Below are 2,500 nucleotides of genomic sequence, written 5' to 3' on the forward strand. Positions count from 1 at the left end.
TTGGTACGACTGTTATCATCACTGTTCTTGTTCTTATTGGTATTGACATTATCTCTCTTTTTGTTGTTACTGTTGGAGTTTCAAAGTCATTTTTAAATATGAAGACATTGAAAGTATATGATTACATCGTCTTCGTACATAATAAAGAACAGGAGTCACCAACACTGTTCATGCACACAAGTATAATTCTGATGAACCCTGTTATCACTCCTATTCAACTGTTATAGTTAACTGATTATCATTATACCCGTTCTTGACTAACAGGAGGAGCTAAGCGCCGTTGATAATTACTACAGCTTCTCTGTTCTCCTTTCTCCTCACAGCCAGCACACGCAGTCAGTCCGGGGTAGCTGGAAAGACAGCCAAAGACTTCGTTCGGAAAGCTTTCCAGAAAGGTCTCATCTCTCAACAGGAGGCCAACCAGTGGCTCAGCTCATAGGCCTTTTGCTCTATGAAGAATTGTCAGTGTTCAGCCGCAGTTGGCAATGGAAGCTCTACCATTTTGATCTCTTGTGTTCTTCCCTTCCACACAGAACCGAAGTGTGGAGGAATTCATTATACTGTTAATTTTTTGCTTATGCGAAACTACTGTACACAAAAGAATATAACAGAAACTTGTGATAATCTGTCTTAGAAAAAGCTGTAGACTCTTGTTATAAACGGACAGTAAATTTTTTGAAATGTGACTAATATTAGTAAACTTGACAACCTTTTTTTAAATCGCATTTCATCATACCGAGCTTATTGGGGTTAAGAATAATTTGGGAAAATAAAAGATAATGCAATTTCGATAATAGACATTGTGGCATCCATTAACATGCATTTCACAATTACCACTAGCTATGTATGTACAGCGTGCATCTGCATGACACGAGATGTAAGGCATACAACAGAACCCAATGTTTCAAACAAAAAGAATAGAGTAAATATAAAGGAATGCATGGGAAATGCGTAACAATAAAGATTAATAGGAGAAAATCTTATTTCACACACAACCTTTCAAAAAAACTTGGAATGTGAACACCTTGTGCCAGTATAGTAAAATATAGTCTAGTAAACGTAAAGGCTGGAAGTAGACATACTGGCAGTTAGAAGCAAGATTGGTCGGGAGAGAAAAATATTCTACAGAGTTGGAATATCCGTGAATGAGAGGATAAACAGAGCAGTCATAGGAATATGGCTAGTCACAGAGAGAATCTCCCTGATTACAAGCCAAGGAAAGTCGTTCAACATCACTGCTATGTTATGCACCAACAGGAAAGTACACAGAAGACATCGAAATATTCTAGCACACAGGGAGTCACAAGAAATCACAAGAGGAATGGGAGACTTAAATGCTAAAGTGGGGAAGAAAGACGTGGAACAAGAACTACTGCAGAAAAGCAATACGCAGAAGGGCAGCAGATAAAAAAAAAAAAGCTTACAGACATGTATGAAAAGAAGAACTCACGGGAGGGAAGATGTTAACAAGAACGAAGACATTTAAGAGCAAGGAAGGAGAGATTTCAATGGTTACAAATCAAGTTCTGCAGAGATGAAGTCAATACATAGACGAACACTTTGAGGACGATACAAGGGAAATCCCAGTGATTATAAAGGAGTTAGATGGGCAAAAAATTCTAAAAACTGAGGCGCGGGCAGCCATACAAACGATGAAGTTGGGGAAAAGTTCAGGTGATGATGGAGTCATGATAGAAATGCTTAAGGCTGGAGGAGAAATAATGGTGGATAAAATAACGGGTCGGAAACTAGTCTATAACACAAGAACTATACCAGAGGAAATGGGGAATTCAGAAAGCAGGAACAGTCGAACAGAACACTCAGCTTAATGAGGCACATGATAAAATTACCGTAAAAGTAATACTTGCAAGAATCAATCGACTTACTAGCGAACACAGAAGTTGGCGGCAAGGACTTAAGACTACTAGTAAACCCGGAATCAACAGGTACCAGTGGACATTGGCCAAAGAAAATCACATTAGAGCATCAAAGGACTGTTAGACTGGGGTGTGTGCTCTCTCCATTTTTTTTCTTCATATTATGGGGAAATAATACTCATGGGGAATACAGCTACTCAGGAAGCATGAAGTTTAACTATCTGGGGGGTACGAATGAGAACAAATAGCCGTTGTATTGCAGAAATCATGAAAAAAGATAGGTATTGCGAAACGGAACCAATCTTAAGCAGCTTTAAATCAAGCATAACAAGCAGAATGACAAAGTAACTCCGGATAACATAGAAGCTTTTGGAATGTGGACGATACGTAGAGCACTTAGGATCCCCTGGACAGCAAGAGAAGCAAACACTCGAGTATTACATTACACAGACACTACTGAAACACGTGAAGAGAAGGCAACTCACATTTATGGGACAGTGTTAGGAAGAACAAGAATGAACTACTCAGTATAACAGGAAAGGGAAGAGGTCCAGCTAACAGACAGAATCCTCGAAAGCAACAACCTGCAACCTGACGAGCAGACCCTCAGAACTGAAGACTAA

At 39.3% G+C, this 2,500-nt stretch overlaps 1 protein-coding gene across 1 annotated transcript in view; it reads left to right on the top strand.

Moving 5' to 3' along the window:
- Positions 1 to 720, top strand: part of LOC119576448 (anti-lipopolysaccharide factor-like) — a 1,655-nt gene extending 935 nt beyond the window's left edge. Inside the window, exon 4 of the mRNA XM_037924160.1 lies at positions 324 to 720. Coding sequence (XP_037780088.1) covers positions 324 to 439 — 116 coding nt within the window. The 3' untranslated portion in view covers positions 440 to 720. The remainder of the gene's footprint in view (positions 1 to 323) is intronic.
- Positions 721 to 2,500: the final 1,780 nt, after the last annotated feature.

This window comes from Penaeus monodon, chromosome 8 (assembly GCF_015228065.2).
Source record: "Penaeus monodon isolate SGIC_2016 chromosome 8, NSTDA_Pmon_1, whole genome shotgun sequence".
Lineage (NCBI taxonomy): Eukaryota > Metazoa > Arthropoda > Malacostraca > Decapoda > Penaeidae > Penaeus > Penaeus monodon.